General features: G+C 36.3%; 1 protein-coding gene across 9 annotated transcripts in view; it reads right to left on the bottom strand.

Moving 5' to 3' along the window:
- The window catches only part of BTRC (beta-transducin repeat containing E3 ubiquitin protein ligase), a 187,801-nt gene that overhangs the window by 103,629 nt on the left and 66,138 nt on the right, over window positions 1-18,034 (bottom strand). For 2 of the 9 annotated variants that reach the window (XM_030865379.2, XM_030865380.2), the window contains exon 3: window positions 4,073-4,159. The exons of the other annotated variants lie outside the window; for them this stretch is intronic. In XM_030865379.2, coding sequence (XP_030721239.1) covers window positions 4,073-4,159 — 87 coding nt within the window. The remainder of the gene's footprint in view (window positions 1-4,072; window positions 4,160-18,034) is intronic. 9 annotated transcript variants of the gene reach the window in all.

Raw genomic sequence — 18,034 nt, forward strand, 5'->3', positions numbered from 1 at the left:
GAGTTTAAGCTCTAACTTTTGCTTTTAGTGTAAATTCTGCTTTCTCATTTTCTGCTCATCTCCACTACAGATATTTTAAAATACATATATACAGGGCTTCCCTGGTGGCACAGTGGTTGAGAGTCTGCCTGCCGATGCAGGGGACGCGGGTTCGTGCCCCGGTCTGGGAGGATCCCATGTGCCGCGGAGCGGCTGGGCCCGTGAGCCATGGCCACTAAGCCTGCGCGTCCGGAGCCTGTGCTCCACAACGGGAGAGGCCACAGCGGTGAGAGGCCCGCGTACCGCAAAAAAAAATAAAAAATATATGTATTTATATATAATGAGGGAAAATATGTTTTTAAACAGAAAACAACTAATATAATTCACACTGACTACATTCTCACAGGTCTCTAAGTAGCCAGATACCAAGGTAGTACTGGTCTAAAGGATTTAAAATTTAAGTGAGAAGGCTTCCATTTCTGAAGGGTCAAAGGTTATAAACATCAATTCATGTCGTCAGTTTTTCATTTGTACCAAACAACAAAATTTTTAAAAAAAGAAAAACAGATCAACTTTGAGTTCTACCAAGAATGGTCTGATAAATTTATTTGGAAAGATAGCTAATTTTACTACCCCAGGGACAAACAACCTTGTAGGGTTGTTGTTGTTAACAATGCTCTTTGATGTGTAAGTAACAAATTTAAAAAGATTTTTTTCTCCAATAGATTATTTTTTCTATAACAATGCAAATGGTCTCTACTTAAAGGATATGTTTGTACATTATTCTAACAAAATTATTTCTCTTAAGCCTGTGGTTTTAAATTATTGGACCACTAGAGAATATGGTAATCTTCCATTTTGCTAAGTATATAGAATTTTGTTTGTACATTTCCAACAAACCCTATAAATAGTTTGATTGTGATGTCATTACTTTTCACGCCATAACTGTTCTTAATCTAAAGAATCACAAGAACCCACATTATTTTCTTTTCTCAGAATTACTCAATAAGTCACTATAATTATAAAAAGCAAAAGTTTCACTATCATTTAGCAGGAGTAAAGAATTTTCTTTAGAAATATTAATGATCCTTTATTGATTAAAGAAAAAAAGGTCAGAAACATTCATCTAAATGTTGCAGAATTATTCCATCTTGGATCAGCATCTCAATTTTAGAGTGGCTGTTTTTAATTAGATAATCATTTAAGCATGATTTCTTTTTATTGAAGTGTAGTTGAGTTACAATGTGTTAGTTTCACATGTAAAGTTATGCAGATATAGCTACATATATATATATATTCTTTTTCAGATTATTTTCCATTATAGGTTATTATAAGATATTATAGTTCCCTGTGCTATACAGTAGATCCTTGTCTATTTTATATATAGTAGTATGTATCTGTTAATCCCAAACTCCTAATTTATCACACCCCCTTTCTGCTTTGGTAACTGTAAGTTTGCTTTCTATATCTGTGAGTCTACTTCTGTTTTGTAAATAAGTTCATCTGCACCATTTTTTTTAGATTCCACATATAAGCATGATTATTTAAGTTTATTTAGTTGAATAAATAATGATTAACCAATTCAGATTGGGCTGATTTAATCAATGATCTCTTTAAAAAAGTCTGTTATTAGTATTGTCAATGCTATTTTGTTGAGTTATGGAATGAAAAAAATCACTAACTTCAGAGTTTGATAATGAATGATTGGTTTGAGAGATATCAAACATTAGTTTTAATACCACAGTACTTGTTCTTTGCAGTACAGAACCTGTGAATACCATAATGGCCAACTTTGGTATTAAAGTTTGTTTGCCACAATTCCCTCTTGTGGAAACCGATATACCTCGTGCTTCTGCATACAAGGAAGGAACGGTAGACTTCAAAACCAGCTGCCTATCACTGACTGCTGTACAAAGGATATTCTGCGTAGTGGTTGGTAAAGAAAGCACAGCCATTTCTAAATGCCAGTAGCGCCCAGCATCTCCTTTCCTTTTGAGTGGAATAAAGTCTGCAAGCACTGACTGGTGGGTCATTCGACCCACGGGGGCCTGGAAAGCTTTCAAGAATAACAGAGGTCATGTAATTGCCAAAAGAGCATTAGCCACTCAATCATAATGGATAATTAAATGACCTACATGATTCCTGAAATAGCTGCTCTATATTTCGTCTATTACTTGTGTCCCTCAAGATAAGCTATTCCTCTGGTCTGCCTTGACCTGCAAAAGTCCAAAATGCACCTGAAAACTAGCTACATGCTTCTGTTGCTTTGTAAATCCACACCCCCCCCACACACAAGTAGTCATGCCCCAGACTATGCTTTCAAGAGGACACACACACAAAAATCAATCTTGTATCCTTCTCCCTATTGTGCTCTCTGGAATACAAATGACTAAAGCAAAGAAAAAAAATTAGTAAATTCCTGGCTTAGATCTTTGGGGGATAAAAGGAAGAAGCATAGAACTACAAAAAAGGAAAGTCATGACAAAAATTTTTTTAAGTTTTGCTCATATGCCTCCAAAGAATTTTACATTGATTATAAAGCTAGTAAGGAATGTTTTGTGGGTAGCAAGTCATTAAAACTCCAGTTGCCTGAATTGCATTTTTGATATGTGGGCTATTAGAATCTTTCCTGGCCTAGATTTTAGTTCATACAGAAAGCAAACTGCTTCTGAACAAAATAAAATATACATGGAACCAACTGTTTTATAATAGCAGTAGCAAAGGGAACAAGAATCTATATGCTTCACATTTTCATCTCTTTAAATAGTTCGACAATCTCACTATAATATTTGATTAGAAATACAACCAAATAGAAGCCAGCTGCATGAAATGGCAAAAATGTACTGGAGAATATGCTTCTGTAGGAGAAAAAGGTCTGCCTGTGGCCCTAGAGGTAGGGGCATATCAAGCAAACACTGCAGAAAGAGGCAAGAGACAAGTAACCAAAGACAACTCCACAATAATGGCAAGGGACAAGGGATGTGAGGGACAAAAGAGCTCACATTTAGAATACCTTGGAGGCTACCACAATTTTTCTGTTCCACAGGAAATTATGTAGCTTGAGGCTACTGACTACCCTGGTCTCTTACTAGTACATGAATGGCTTATTAAACCTAGAACATATCTGTTTTAGTTAACTTCTGGGCAGGGGGGGTTAGAGGGGGAGAAGAGAACAAAATGTACTTAAATGCTGAATTTTTTCTCCAGGCTGAATGCCTTTCATCCAATAAGACATTCAAAGCAGTGACCCAGCAAATAGATTGAAAAAGCAATCTTCCGTCCCAGTGCCACATTATCATTCCTATTCACTATTCTCCATGAGATATCTCAATCAGCTGTGTGTAAGTGACAACGCAGCCCATTGCTGGGTTAATTAAACATTTGACTTTAACACCCTCCCCATCATTAAGCAAATAAAAACAGATAATTCAAACTGCACTTCATCCTCAGGGTACAAAACACACATGTCAAAATTAAGAGAGTCCAAGGCCTCTGGGGAATTCTGTTGGGGCTATAATCAGTTTAAATCTTATCTGGTTTATCAATTATTCTATTGATTAAACCAAAGTGGTTATACACAACTCCTCTGCCACATGGGATTGATGTCAGCAGAGCAAGAAAATAACTCCAGGAGGTTCCAAACTGATTTAAAAAGAGACCAACAGACAGACCAATAATAGTCGATTATTACATACCAGTGATCCATATACTGAAGAGTTGATTCTTAGTTTCAGGCGGGTGAAGTGAACTGTTTCCAATAACTATATCCCCCTGCTACACCTTAGCACTGGCTTGAGTAAATCCATGTCTTGGAAGATCAACATATTTTCCACTGATTTAAACAGAAGCTAGCATGCTCAGCGGTTGAAATATTTTATAAATACAGACCCTAAACTGTAACAGAGAATTTCAAACAAGGACAACTAAATTTTTTTCTGATCTCACCTGTCTGCACATGACCACGAACATACAGGGATGAAAGGGGACATACCTGAGAATTGATTCTCCTAAAAATATGTTATCACCCAGCTATTACAGTGTCCTAAAACACCAAATTCTTGAAAAACAGAATCTAAGAAATCAGAGACCTTACCACAGATACAGAGTTGTGACTCCTTTTATTAATTCCAAGGGCAAACGTCTTCAAAGCCATTATAACAATGAATGTATAGAGGTGTATCTGCAAACAAAATGTTTTGTCTTTTTTAAAAATTTAATTAATTAATTTATTTACTTTTAGCTGCGTTGGGTCTTTTGTTGCTGCACGTGGGCTTTCTCTAGTTGCAGTGAGTGGGGGCTACTCTTCTTTGTGGTGCATGGTTTTCTCATTGTGGTGGCTTCTGTTGTGGAGCACAGGCTCTAGGTGTGTGGGCTTCAGTAGTTGTGTCACGTGGGTTCAGTAGTTGTGGCTCACGGGCTCTAGAGCACAGGCTCAGTAGTAGTGACACACGGGCTCAGTTGCTCCACGGCATGTGGGATCTTCCCGGACCAGGGCTCGAACCCATGTCCCCTGCGTTGGCAGGCAGATTCTTAACCACTGCGCCACCAGGGAAGTCCCAAACAAAATGTTGATATCCAAGCCCTAACATATGGAATTCCTATTGAATTTTTTAAAACACAATTTTTGATACTCTCCTGGTCAATTGTGTAATATCCTTCAAATGTCCAAACCCTTATCGACTCAAGGCCATGCCCTACTATATATGAGAAAGGCACCAATAAAGCCTACTAACAAGAAAAGGGGGGGGGGGTTAAAATTACTCCACACCTTATATTTGTGCACTCATAGCTGTGCTCTTCAGAAACAAAATTTGTTCATTGCTAATGTGGGCACACGTGCAACCAACCATAATTTAACTTATCTCCTTCAGATTTTTTGTTTTCAGGCAGACTAAGTAAGAAACCTGCATTAGCATGCTGTATTCTACACTCACCACTAGAAATACTGAGGGTGCTATTTGTAATTGTATTCTTTTTAAGAGGTTTGTTCTCTGCAGCTGTTTTCTGCTTGCAGTGTATTTTGTGTAATCAGCACATCATCATAAATACATTGGCTGTTCCCCTGAGGGCAGCTGTCAGTGTTTAATTTACAGAACAACCTGGCCAATGTGAATTTTAACACTACAGCACTATGGCAAGGAGTTACCACACTCTGTGAAAAACAGGTTTCTATGAATTTTTATATCAAGAGCTGGTCCCAGGACAATTTAAGTTCTAGAAATAGATGGTTTAAAGAAGTACTTTATACCTTGTATGCAGTAGACTCCTTCCCACTCATAGCCTTAGAAGAAACCCTGAAGTAACTACCAAACCACAAGTGGGCACTACAAATTCTGGAGACAACAGGGTTGAAAATCTATGATTTACCAGCAGGAGGCACTGTAATAAATGTTACCCATCTCTTTTTAAAGCTACATGTAAAGCTATCAAAAACATCACTGCTCCCTTAGAAGGTATGTAAAGGCAGAAGGGAAAACCATTTAAGATCACTCTTTTTGCTGAGATGAGCTATATCTGATACGAAAATAAGTATACTGCTTCCTTAGACCGGCTACTAAGCCAGACCTCTAGCTCAATGAATGGGAAAAATACATGAAACTAATGGTTATTCACAGCAGTAGTCCCTCAAATTATCTACATAGTGCCTGGTACATAAGTTCTTAATAAATGTCTAATAAATAACTATAATCTCCTCGAGGACAGGGTCTGAATCTTAATTTATGCCCAGTACTTTGTACAGTACCTGGCACACAGAAGGTACTCTATACATGAATTAAACTGAGTTGTGGCTAGTTGTGAATGGCAATGTTATTTGTAAAGACTTAAATCTACATGGTATCAAAATACATTTTCTAAATCAGTAAAATGCCCTTGAAAGCAGATATAAAGAGTGCATATCATATATTTTAGTCATTTTAAATTTTTAAATTTATTTTATCTATTTTATTTTTGGCTGCATTGGGTATTCATTGCTGCACAAGGGCTTTCTCTAGTTGCAGTGAGCAGGAGCTACTCTTTGTTGCGGTACGCGGGCTTCTCACTGCAGTGTCTTCTCTTGTTGCGAAGCAAAGGCTCTAGGTGTGCAGGCTTCAGTAGTTGTGGCATTCGGGCTCAGTAGTTGTGGCTCGCAGGCTGTAGAGCGCAAGCTCAGTAGTTGTGGCGCACGGGCATAGTTGCTCCGCAGCTTGTGGGATCTTCCCGGACCAGGGCTTGAACCCGTGTCTCCTGCATTGGCAGGTGGATTCTTAACCACTGCAGCACCAGGGAAGCCCCTGTTTTAGTCCTATTAATCAATGCTATTTGTATAGCTCAGAAACCTAAGTAGCTCAATCCTACAATAAAAACCAAATTAGCCTATAAAATATTGGAACATTAAAACTTACTTTTTATTTTAATAATGAAGACCATATATAAGAGATTGAAACTTATACAAGAAAGGTATCCAGTAGCACTTTTCTACTGTTAAAGTGGTATTACAGGTCCACATACACACTCTATAAATCAAGTGATTATACATGTGTATTTTTCTGTTAAGGGTTATTTTATAAGTTAGAATGCCTAGAGTTATACTGAATCAAAATACAGTTCATGCTTGCTGAGTTGTCCTCAGTGTATTTGCTTTTAAAGTTGTACAGAATTATATTTTCATGATGTTTTACAAAAATCATTAAATTGTGATTAATGGGTTCTTTTTTTTTTAGAAAAGGAAGAATTACGTATTTCACTTCAGAGAATTGCAAACTTGACCAAATTTGTGATAAAGTTAAATTTTAAACAATTAACTAGAGCAGCAGAAATTTGTAAAACTTGCTCTGAGACTGCTATAATTAAAATATTTCCTATAATAATTTAAAAATTTTATATAAGCATAATTATGTATAGTAAAATTTGATAACACCCTTAAATTGACTGACTGACTTTCAGTATTTTGACAATCAGAAAGAAATTTTATTTAAGAACACAAGCCCTATATCATTACTTTCTGTTATGCTAAGAATTTTTAAAAGGTAATTCTGTTTTACATTTATGTCATATGAAAGGCAAAATGAAAAAGAACACGACCCATTGACTCAGTACATTTGGATTTGTTTTCACCAATTATACTGATATTAGAAGTTAGAAGTTTTTAATTCAGTTGAATATTGAACTAAACTGGATGGGGTTAGACTAAGGTCACGCTAGATCAGATGACTACATTCTGTCTTCCCTGGAGACCAGGCAGTACTTCCATGCGCTGCCATTAGATAGCAGCACAGTACACGCCATCATTCATATCTCCCCCAGTCTCTCCTGTTAAGGTTGGAATTATCTCAGTTACACACACACACACACACACACACACACACACACACACACACACACACACACACACACACACACACACACACACACACACACACACACACACACACACACACACACACACACACTGATTCTAATTCAATTAGTGCAGTCAGCAACTCCAGAAAAGAGTAATTCAATTAGTGCATTGTGGAGCTCTACAATACCTCTAAGCAGATGTTCACAGAGCTAGGTTTAAAATACCTGTACCACTCAAATATGCCACTACATTATGTCATTTATCAAAGTACTTACATATGCTTTTCTGACTTCAAAGAAAAGGTGAAGAAACACACTCAGGCTAAGTTCCTAGAGATTTTTCCATCATCTACACCAAAGAAATATACTCAATTTTAGGCTGCAGTAATTAAATTATATAACCCAAATTATGTTCAAAACAAGATGCGTCACTGTATTCTACACTTTTGCAGCACTGCCTCTAGTTATGCATGCCACATTGTAACAAGGCCACTGCCAAGATGGAATGCATTCATAAGGAGGGACAATCAGAATGATTAACACTCTCCATCAAAATACAGGGTTATGAAAATGACAGGAATGATTATTAGCATTTTCCAAAGAAATACTAACAGAACCAGGAATATTCACTCTGGGCACAGCAAATATAAGCAACATGATAGCTATCCTCAAACATATAAATACATGAAAAAGAAAACAATTACTTTGTATTACCACAAATGGTAGGTGAGTAAGAAGTCTGACTCCTTGAGAGAAAATTTTCTAACAGAACCAACAGTGAAGAAGAAAGCAAGATGCCTCAAGAAGTTCAGCTTGCCAATAATGGCAGTGATCTGGCAGAGATTAGATGGCCCCTTGCCAAAAACACTTCATAAAGGATTCCTATATATAACTAGATGGCCTTCTGACATCATTTCCAACACTGAAATTCTATGGTTCTATGAATATACTAATTTTTGCTTATAATGCAAGCCTGGACTTTAAGTAATAAAGCTAATCATTATTATGGAGGAGTGGCTGTATAAAAGCCCATGGGCTGTGAGGCATTTTCATAGTGATTGCTGCATGATAATACACCAAGGAAGAAGAAAATTTGTACAGTTTCTCTGTTTTAAGATTTAGGAGGTCCCATAAATGTAGATATTTCTAGTCTTATTTCTTAGATAAGCACTTGCACTCCTCTTGTTCTTCCAAGATTGAAAAGAATGGTTTGTTTTTACTTATCCTCAGGATATCAGCCAATGAGAAATCAATTTCTAAAAGAATGGTTTTTGAAAACTCCCCCATTGAGTCAAGACACTGGGTTCTCACACCTTAAATGCAAATCTACATCAATATTTATGCTTTAAAAATATAGAGCAATACTTAAAACAACAGTAAGTAATTCTCAATATCCCTCCCTTTTGCCTTGCTTTCTCTGTGCTGTACTTGGTAAGTGAGGACATAATTCTGGGTACAAGGGAGCAGGACACTATTTTACAAATACCATCTCCTCTTTCTAGCATGCCCTCAAAGCAGGGAATTAAGAAATGTCAGGAATGATTACCACCATTTTTCCAGTGCATTTCACTATGTATTCATGATAGAGAATAGCTCCTGCCTTTCACATTTGCAGAGGGAGAAGACTAAGCTAAACAGCTGTGCTTTAAAAGCATCAATAAGAGTTAATTCAAGTACTTTCAACACAAACTCCTTTTTCATACTCCAGAAGAATTCCAAAAGGTCATTCTCACTCAAAACTTTACTTGTAAGGTCTAGGCCCCCAAAATGAATTAAGATAAAAGCACATATCTGACAATAGAGCTGTTTTCTTAGAAAGAAAGAAAATTTTTTTCTATAAAATATGTTGTTTTAAGATATTCTGCAACTTAAATAGCAATAGAAAACTCATTCTATTACTAGAATATATTTTCCAAGAAATCTATGATTTGGCTTTCTCAACAAAAATTTTCTATTCATGTGCCATTAAGCTGTACTAATACAAACACAATGGTTCTTACATATTATCTATTCATCAACCTTCTTACTAAAAATATGAATTCGGCACTTTTTTTTTAAAAAAAGATATTTTTTTCTTGCCAAACGTTTAAGGCTTTCAATAATGAACCACTTGCCAAAACTGTGAATAATCAGAGGAATAAATAACATAGCTGGGTTAATTTTTATTTGACTGGCAATACTGCCATATAGAAGGCTATCAGTTTAACAAACTATGTCACTCCATTTCCTATATTTACCCACTACCACCTTCCCAACTTCCTGCCTCCACAAAAACAGAACCAGGACCTAAGCTGATTCCTCCTTAGAATAGAATGTATTCCGTAAACCCCAATATTAGTTTACTAACCCAGCTTTAGTCTCCTTTTGCCCACACCTCACAGCCTGCATTTATGTTCCAGTATTACGTTTATTTGTTGGCTCCATCAGCACCACTTCTCTTTAACATTGTCCCTTTTCATGCATTTAAGGCAACTACTTCCAACCCTATCAATGAAAGCAGACAAATGGGGGATAAAGGAATGAACTGCAAACACCTCAAACAAGAAAGGTTGCTTAAAAAACCAAGTGTCACATTCTGACAGTTCAATATTTCATAGCCAATACAAGAAATGTGCAACAACACTGCAACTTTAAATCTTTTCCTCCTATGTCAGTCTCTCTTTCTCTCATTGTAATGCCAAAGGGAACAGCAATCAGAGTGGAGATGTTCAACGTGATAGAGGTCAGGACACCATCGGATCAACGTACCAGAAACACGACCTTGTTTATTTTTTTTCCACAGTATTATTGTTTACAGGGTGCTTTGCTCATGTACCTTGTGGTTCTTAGCTAAAAGATGAAATTACAGCCCAGGATGAAGCGCTCAGGCACACATCCAATTTGTGTTTCCATCTCTGAAAACAAAAAGCTTCTAAGGCCCTCCGGCTGCCATTCAAACTTGGAGGCTGACATTTTTAACAGCATGAACCAGAGACTGGCAGAGAGAATGATCTAATGCATTTCTGACTTGTCAATCAAAGATCTCACCTCTGCTGTCTTGTAAACAGTTGGGGGCCATCTAACTACATTCATAAACGTACGGAGAGCTTACTGCCAGCTAGGGTGCTGGAGCCACATGCTCTGGCTTCTATTCACCAAAATCATGATTCAGTTTTATAATCTCACTGTAAATAGTCTGTAGGCACATTTCCAAGACTACTGGAATAGAACCAGAGTAGGGAATACAAAAGAGATTTTGGTCAAATATTGTGTTATCTTCAAGCTGTTGGAATCCTGTACCCATTTTATCCTCATTTTACCAATTTTCCCCAAAGGACTGCACTATGCTACAACTGAAATGCTTAAAAAAAATTAATGACCTGACAACGTAAAAATCTAGGGGAAATATACTAATATTATACTAGAAATTTCCCTTATGTTTTATTACCAGTAAAGAAACAGGCACTCCCCAAAACACAGCTCATGCAAAGGGCAGACACTGGAATGAACAATAGCAACTATATTTTAGTAAAACTAATCATGTGCTTTCTTTCAAATATAAAACTTCTCATGTTCATATACAAAAGCTGTGCATAAACTAGTTTTAAATACTGCAATATATATTTGTGTGTGTGAAACACAAAAAGATAAAACGAGTACTTATCCCTGTATACCTTCTCTTCTGTTTATGATCTTTAACACAAAAAAATTAGATCAAATCAGGTTAAGATGTGAACTTTTTGCTAAAGGATCATATATAAAAATGAATTTACTCTTTTTATGTCAATTTTACTGTGTACAGAATTCCAATTTAATTCATACCAAGCCATAGATACTAGGTTTGCGACAAAGGTCTCGAGAATTTGAATGGTACACCTGAGAACTTTAAAATGCAGGTGACAGACAACCCAGCAGGGAAAAGTACACTGCAAAATCCCGTTTCATGATGATGTACTGCATCTTAGGCCCAAATAACTATTTCAAAATATAGACTTGGTTTCCAGAGGACTGGGCCAGAGAATATAGAAAAGCTCACAGCTATTCAACATCACTCTTAGGAAAAACAGAACTCATGGGTATCACCCCACAATGGTAAAGTACTGCAATTCTCAGAGGCCTAAGCAGCTAAACAGTCAAGAGATTGGTCTTTTTTTTTTCCCCCAATGAGGCCTACATAAATAACCTGGATTTCTCTCATCATGAAAAATGACAGTTTCCTAAATGCTGCCTGTCTACCAAGATTCCATATCCTGACAGTCCACATAAAATACCAAGTCTAAAAACTAACACAAGGAAGGACAGCAAGACAATAAAACACTACCACATAAAACAGCACAATAGTGAAAGAAGGTACAAATGGCTGTGGCAGGCAGTCACAAAACAACCAACAATGATTCCTGAATAGCACATAAGGAACTCCTGTGGTACTTTGGCCTCTACTCAGCACACAGATGGCAATAACAAGAAGGTAATCTTGGAATATAAAGAAAGTAATATGTACCTCTCCAGAGGATACAGGTGAGCCTTAACTGCCCACAGGAAGAATTTCTCTGGTAAGGACAGTACATCCACAGAGGATCCCATCACCCTTAAAGTTTTCATCAATTTGATTTTTCCGGTCTGTGCTTCTTATATTGGGGCAACTCCAGGCGCCCTGGAGTACCTATACTCTCTCTTCTGCCATTAGGGGTCATGTTAAGTTAGGGCAGTTAGGTAAAATCTGACATTATTCAACATAAAAGCAATAAGCCCTCTTTGTGGAGTGAAAAGTTTAATTTTTCAGATCCATCAGGAAATATAACAAAAAAATTTTTTTAAGGAAATCTGATCATCTCACAATAAGATGATCTTGTTTAATCTAGATATTAGGTAATGTTGCAAATTAGCCTGTAAATGAACATTACCTGCATCACAAACACGTCAAAATACTTAGCAATGGAGGAATCTATTATTACCAAACTTAAAACAGAGTATTTAGAACAACCAAGTAGGCATCCTGAAAGACAAATCAGTCCTAATGGTGTCATTCTTCCAAGACAATTTCTAGCATAAAGTAAAATACACCAAATTCAGGTCATCTCTAACTTTTCTTAGTTAAATATACATAAAAATTGAAAGGGTAGAAGCTGAACAATAAGTTTCAATTTTAGCTAAAATGTTTTAAAATCCGTAATTATACTTTCTTTTTAATAAATGATCTTCAATAATATATTTCCAACATTTTGCACATATACTTTAATTTTGTTCTCAATCAAGGCTAAAGGGTCACTTTCAGTGTCCCTAATGATCTCCATCCTTTCTGTAGACTGTAGTTTATCACTATGATCATTTTAATTCTCCCGGTGTCTATTCTTGTATAGAATAAGGGTAAAATGCAATAAAAGTCAAATAATTGTACAAACACACTGCTGTGAAGATAAAGACGTTGACATCATTGAAACTGAACTGTTAGCTGGCTGGCAGAGCCACTATTTAATAGCTTGAAATGTGCATTTGTTCATCAACAAGAGTCCAAATTCAACATACAAAATCCAATTCAGAAGGGATCATCGTAGTGTGAGTTGTATGAAAGCCAAAGGTATAAATCTGCCCATAAATCAGACTCAGCATGTTTTCCTTTTTTCCATGTAAATGTGTAGTCTTTGGAATGATTGTTTAATTATCATGACTTCTTTCTGAATAAAGAATACTTGTGTGTATGTATGTGCAGGTACCCCCAGCAATTCAATGCTTTCTCTCTTCCCACCCTATATATGTTATTTAATAATTTTCTTCAAATTATCTAAGTCCATTCATTCATTCAGCAAAAATTCATAAAGCACATACTCTGTATCAAGCACTTATACTGTGCTTGACATTGGAAATATAAACAAAATATAGTCCTACTCTCAAGGAACTGAGCAATCACAATAAGCATATCCGTGCTTATGACAGAGGTATCTATTGCATGCTGTTGGTACAGATGCTCTGACTACGTTAAGGCGGGTGAGTGAAAAGATCAGTGAGGGCCTTTATCCTAGAGGTGAAACAACTTGAGCGAACTGTGGAATTTAATTAGCCAGGTAGATAAAAGTGGGAGGCAGGGGGTAAGGGAAGATAAGTGTTTTCAGTAGCGTTCTCCAGGTAGGGAAAACAGGATATGCAAAGACACAGAGCATGGGAGAACACAGCACCTTTGGAGAACTATGAATTTGAAATGGCTAAAACTTACATGGGATAGAGTGACCAAAATCAATGTAACCAGGTGACAAACATAGAATTTAATTAAGTACAGAATAAAGTTGAAAATCAGAAAGTATTACTATCAATAAAATAGTAATATCTGGGAGGACATTAAAATATTTCCTTTTTTCTACTTCTCTGTATTTTCTATAATTATTAAATTTTTATTTTGCTTTATAATTTTATAATAAAATGGTAATAATAAATATATTTTAAAACAAAATTATATTTGCCTGGGCATGCCTGTGTGTGTACATGCATGCATAAATGGATAAGTCATTCTAGACTGAAGGAAACTAGCATATTGATTGATGATTATCTTAAAGTAGAAGGAGTATGAGTGATACTTTCTTGTTTACATATTTACCAAATAGTTTGCATATTCTACTATAAACAATAAGTTAGTTTTATAAACAGATGAAAATGTAGGGTTTCTCCACACACAAAACAAAAACATTTTTGACTTCTCACTATATGCAAACTCCTAATGTAAGGAGTATAGCTAGGATAAACATAGGTCAAATGTCAACATATGCACAAAAAAGAACTGAATTTCTTTTTTAGTTTTATTGTACTCGATTTACAATGTTGTGTTAATTTCTTCTGTACAGCAAAATGACTCAGTTATGCATATATATATATTTTTTCATATTCTTTTCCATTATCATTTGTCACAAGATATTGACTATAGTTCCCTGTGCTATACAGTAGGACCTTGTAGTTTATCCATCCCATATACATAGTTTGCCTCTGCTAAATCCCAAACTCCCATTCCTTCCCTCCCGTACCCTTGGCAACCACAAGTCTGTTCTCTATATCTGTGAATCTGTTTTTGTTTCGTAGATATGTTGATTGGTATCATATTTTAGATTCCTCATGTAAGTGATATCTTATGGTATCTGTCTTCCTCTTTCTGACTTACTTCCTTTAGTATGATAATCTCTAGGTCCATCCATGTTGCTGCAAATGGTATTATCTCATTTTTTTTGATGGCTAATATTCCATTGTATATATATATACCACATCTTCTTAATCCATTCATCTCTCAATGGACATTTAGGTTGCTTCCATGTCTTGGCTATCGTAAATAGTGCTCCTATGAACACAGGGGTGCATGTATCTTTCCAAATTATAGCTTTGTCTGGGTATATGCCCAGGAATGGGATTGCTGGATCATATGGCAACTCCATTTTTAGTTTTTGGAGGAACCTACATACTGTTTTCCATAGTGGCTGCACCAATACACTCCCACCAACAGTGTAAGAGCATTCCCTTTTCTCCACACCCTCTTTAGCATTTGTTATTTGTAGACTTTTTAATGATGGCCATTCTGACTGGCGTGAGGTGGTACCTCATTGTAGTTTTGATTTGCATTTCTCTAATAGCGCTATTGAGCATCTTTTCAGGTGCCTATTGGCCATCTGTATGTCTTCTTTGAAGAAATGTCTATTTAGGTCTTCTGCCCTTTTTCAGTTGGGTTGTTTGTTTTTTGTTGTTGAGTTATATGAGATGTTTGTATATTTTGGAAATTAAGCCCTTGTCAGTTGCATCATTTGCAAATATTTTCTCCCATTCCACAGGTTGTCTTTTCATTTTGTTTACGGTTTCCTTCGCTGTGCAAAAATTTGTAAGTTTGATTAGGTCCCATTTGTTTATTTTTGTTTTTATTTCTATTGCATTGGAAGACTGACCTAAGAAAACATTGGTAGATAAGATTTATGTCAAAGAATGTTTTGCCTATGATCACTTCTAGGAGTCGTATGGTGTCATATCTTACATTTAAGACGTTTATTTATTTATTTACTTATTTATTTTTTTATTTTTTGGCTGCACCAGGTCTTAGTTGCAGCATACGGGATCTTTCAGTGCTGCACGTGGGATTCTCTCTAGTTGTGGCGTGTGGGCTCCAGAGTGCGTGGCCTTAGTAATTGTGGTGCGCGGACTCTCTAGTTGTGGTGCATGGGCTCCAGAGCGTGCGGGCTCAGTAGTTACAGCACGTGGGGTCCAGAACATGTGGGCTCTGTAGTTGCGGCACACGGGTTCTCTAGTTGTGGTGTGCAGGCTTAGTTGCCCCGAGGCATGTGGGATCTTAATTCCCTGACCAGGGATCTTAATTCCCTGACCAGGGATCGAACCCGTGTCCCCTGCTTTGGAAGGCAGATTCTTAACCACTGGGCCACCTGGGAAGTCCCATGTTTAAGTCTTTAAGCCATTTTGAGTTTATTTTTGTGCAAGTTGTGAGAGTATATTCTAACTTCTTTGATTTACATGCAGCACCACTTGCTGAAGAGACTTTCTTTTTCCCATTTTATATTCTTGACTCCTTTGTTGAAGATTAATTGACCATAGATGTATCGGTTTTTTTCTGGGCTCTCTATTCTGTTCCATTAATCCATATGCCTGTTTTTATGCCAATACCACACTGTTTTGATTACTGTAGCTTTGTAGTATTGTCTGAAGTCTGGGAGGGTTATGCCTCCTACTTTGTTCTTTTTCCTCAGGATTGCTTTGGCAGTTCTGGGTCTTTTATAGTTCCATATAAATTTCAGGATTAGTTGTTCTAGTTCTGTGAAAAATATCATGGGTAATTTGATAGGGATCACATTAAATCTGTAGATTGCTTTGGGCAGTGTTGCCATTTTAAAAATATTAATTCTTCTAATCCAAGAATATGAGATAACTTTCCATTTCTTTGAATCATCTTTAATATCTTTTATCAATGTTTCGTAGTTCTCAGCATATAAGTTTTTCACCTCCTTGGTGAGGTTTATTCCTAAGGTTTTTTTGTTTTGTTTTCTGATGTAATTTCAAAAGGGACTGTTTGCTTACATTTCTGATATTTTTAGTGTAAAGAAATTCAACCAATTTCTGTGTGCTAATCTTGTATCCTGCTATCTTGCTGAATTTGTTTATCAGTTGTAGTAGTTTTTTTGTGGAGTCTTTAGGGTTTTCTATATATAGTATCATGTCATCTGCATATAATGACAATTTTACCTCTTCCTTACCTATTTGAATACGTTTTTTTTTTTTTTTCTTGTCTGATGGCTGTGGCTAAGACTTCCAATACTGTGTTGAAGAGAAGTGGTGAGAATGGGCACCCTTGTCTTGTTCCAGATTTTAGCAGGAAGGCTTTCAGCTTTTCACCATTGAGTATTATATTGGCTGTGGGTTTGTCATAAATAGCTTTTATTATGTTGAGATATGTTCCCTCTACACCCATTTTCGTAAGGGTTTTTATCATGAATGGATGTTGCATTTTATCAAATGCTTTTTCTGTGTCTATTGAGATGATCATGTGGTCTTTGTCCTTTCTTCTTTTTTTTTTTTTAATATTTATTTATTTGGCTGTGCCAGGTCTTAGTTGCAGCATGTGGGACCTAGCTCCCTGACCAGGGATCAGACCCGGGCCACCTGCATTGGGAGCACGGAGTCTTAACCACTGGACCACCAGGGAAGTCCCTGTCCTTTCGTTTGTTGATGTGGTGTATGACACTGATTGATTAGTATGACACTGTTGAACCATCCTTGTGACCCTGGGATGAATACAACTTGGTCATGGCTTTATGTGTTGCTGGTTTCGGTTTGCTAATATTTTGCTGAGAATTTTTGTGTCTACATTCATCAAAGATACTGGCCTGTAATTTTCTTTTTTGGTAGTGTCTTCATCTGGTTTTGGTATACGGGTGATGGTGGCTTCACAGAATGTCTTTGGGAGCGTTCAAAAGGAGCTGAAGTTTTTATTAAATAGAAATTATGCAGTACTGAGATGATTTATATACAGTGGGAGGGCGGTCAATTAGGACTTTGGTAAGTAAGCATTTTTGTCATGGGGTAATTTTCCTTACAGTGTTGTTTTGTAATAAGTTTTACATGTTCATTTACATTCAGTGTGATAATCCATATTCCCCTAAAACCTCAAAAGTAAAATAAGGCTTCCATACATGTATATATACGTATATTCTGAATAATGCTTAATTTTCCTAGTATTGCTCCACATTAACATTTCATGTAGTAGATGGTAAGATTTAGTAGACTTCTAAGTATTTTTCTTTCTTAATTTTATTGAAGTATAGTTGATTTACAATGTTGTGTTAATTTCTGCTGTACAGCAAAGTGACTCAGTTATACATATACATATGCTTTTTCATATTATTTTCCATTATTGTTTATCACATACTGAATATAGTTCCCCGAAATCTAAGTATTCTTAAACAGTAAAATATATTACATAATCTCTCCTGAAGTCAATCCTCAACAATTTCAACCTTTGACAAGGGACCCTAGCTAATATTAAAATACTATATGATTCAAGCTCAAAAATTCCTTAAAATTACTAGCTATACTTGACACCTAAAATATTCTAAGGCCATATAAATCCACCTATATTCTTTTTTTTTTAAGGCACTGACTAGTACATTTTTTAAAAATATTTATTTATTTATTTGGTTGTGCTGGGTCTTAGTTGCAGCTCACAGGCTCCTTAGTTGCAGCACATGTGCTCCTTAGTTGCAGCCAGCAGGCTCCTTAGTTGCGC

The sequence above is a fragment of the Globicephala melas genome, chromosome 16, assembly GCF_963455315.2.
Source record: "Globicephala melas chromosome 16, mGloMel1.2, whole genome shotgun sequence".
In the NCBI taxonomy this organism is placed as follows: Eukaryota; Metazoa; Chordata; class Mammalia; order Artiodactyla; family Delphinidae; genus Globicephala; species Globicephala melas.